Source organism: Elephantulus edwardii, unplaced genomic scaffold (assembly GCF_000299155.1).
Source record: "Elephantulus edwardii isolate Elephantulus edwardi_28Jun2011 unplaced genomic scaffold, EleEdw1.0 scaffold00342, whole genome shotgun sequence".
Lineage (NCBI taxonomy): Eukaryota > Metazoa > Chordata > Mammalia > Macroscelidea > Macroscelididae > Elephantulus > Elephantulus edwardii.
In genome coordinates, this window is record NW_006400092.1 from 1,579,404 (window position 1) to 1,581,238 (window position 1,835).

General features: G+C 38.1%; 1 protein-coding gene across 1 annotated transcript in view; it reads right to left on the minus strand.

Moving 5' to 3' along the window:
- Positions 1–420: 420 nt before the first annotated feature.
- KLRG1 (killer cell lectin-like receptor subfamily G, member 1) overlaps positions 421–1,835 on the minus strand; it is a 59,888-nt gene continuing 58,473 nt past the window's right edge. The window contains exon 5 of the mRNA XM_006901762.1: positions 421–633. Within this exon, the coding sequence (XP_006901824.1) occupies positions 421–633 (213 nt within the window). The remainder of the gene's footprint in view (positions 634–1,835) is intronic.

Consider the following 1,835-nt stretch of genomic DNA (forward strand, 5'->3'; position numbering starts at 1 on the left):
TTGCCTATTGGTTCAGTGGTGATGATTTTTATCTTCTTGATGCTGAGCTATAAACCATATTGAAGACTGATTCAAAGCACATCCTATTCTATTCTTGTCTCATTTAACATAACAAAGACAACCCATTCCCAAATAGATTTATAACCACAAATTGTATATAAAGGTTAGGATTTATACACATATTGGGAGTGGAGGAATGACATAATTCAATTCTGATATAGTATCTATCACATAGTCTCAAAGAGTCAGCCGCAAAGCATCATTCACTAAGAGGCTACATTGATCGTATCTTGAATTCTTTAATATCAGAATTCATTCAGTACACACATACTCGTGGTTCTCCCAAAACCAGTTGCCAAGTCCTACTTTTTAAGAGGTTATAAAGCAGATGTGAGAGTTAGCACTGAGAGTGACCATACTTTAAAGCCTAGACTTTCTACAAATCCACTGTAATGGAACTTCACAACTAGAGGCTTGAAGACCATGTTTGTTAAGGGCGCCACATTTCTGGATCACGCTGTTGCTAAGAATCCTTGAGACGTTTAGGATTGTTCCATCTTCCCATCTCCAATGAGAATTTTTCCTCAAGCCAAGCCAGTGAAGATTAAAACAGAGAAGATTTTTTAAGCGTTCCTAAGAAAGAGATTGAAGATGATGAAAATATAGTAGAAAAGATGCAGCTAAATAAAGAAGAGGAAGAATCATTAGTCTTTACACTCACCCTCATTATCATTGCACTAAATTTCTAATTGTGAAGATGTGTGGATTGCTTAGTGAAGCTAGTTCCTAGAACAGAATTTGATTTGAGGTCTATAACTGTATTCTTTTAACTAGACCTATTAGATAATATTATGTGTCTACCTTCTATCCCTACTTCCTCCATGATTGCATAGAGCAACTGATACGTATTTAAATCATTTCAAAGAAGAAAGACCTTAAATACTGCTGAGGAAACAGTTCTCTTTCTCATTATGGTTAGAAACATAAATTATGATGCAGGCTGTTGCTGTTTACATTGGTTTTTTTCCCCCCACAAAACTTCCATTTTTGAATGGATCATGGCTGAAAGCAGGGAATACCAGAGGAATGTCTATCTGTGTTTCATTGACTATCCATTTGACTGTGTGGATCACAACAAACTGTGGCTGAGTCTCACAAGAATGGGAATCCCAGAACAATTGACGGTGCTTATGCAAAACCTATACTTGGACCTTGATCTGATAGCTTTTAACCAAAGCTTCCTTGGTTTCTGTGATTCCAGATTCATCAGCTGGTAACAGTTTCTTATGCTGTGATTAGAGTCTTCTAAGTTTAGTGGTAATGTGTCCCGAACGGAGATGATGTGTCTTGTGGAACTGATGTGTAAATAGTTCTTCTTGGACTGACAGATGTTGAAGAGAGTTGGTAGAAGTGGAGGGTTATCTTGATGGATTGTGGAGCAAAAAAATAAGTGGGTCAGGGCACTTATGCCAAGAGCAGGGACAACACCAAAACTAGTGGTTAATTCCACAATAAGGGATATATTTTCACTTTTTCTGTTAAATGCTTATCTGTTGATACTTCTCTAAATCTGAAAATTCAGATTGACACACATTAGGAAGAAGGATTGGCCATCCACTTCCAAAACAGCAGGCCTCTGAAAACCCTATATACAATAGAACGGTTCAAAATTGGGAAGGGCGTATGCCAGGGATGTGTCCTGTCTCCATACCTTTTCAACCTGTATGCAGAACAGATCATCTGGGAGGCTGGGCTCTATGAGGAGAAATGTGGCATCAGGACTGGTTGAAGATCCATAAATAATCTGCGCTATGCAGATGATACAACCCTGCTTG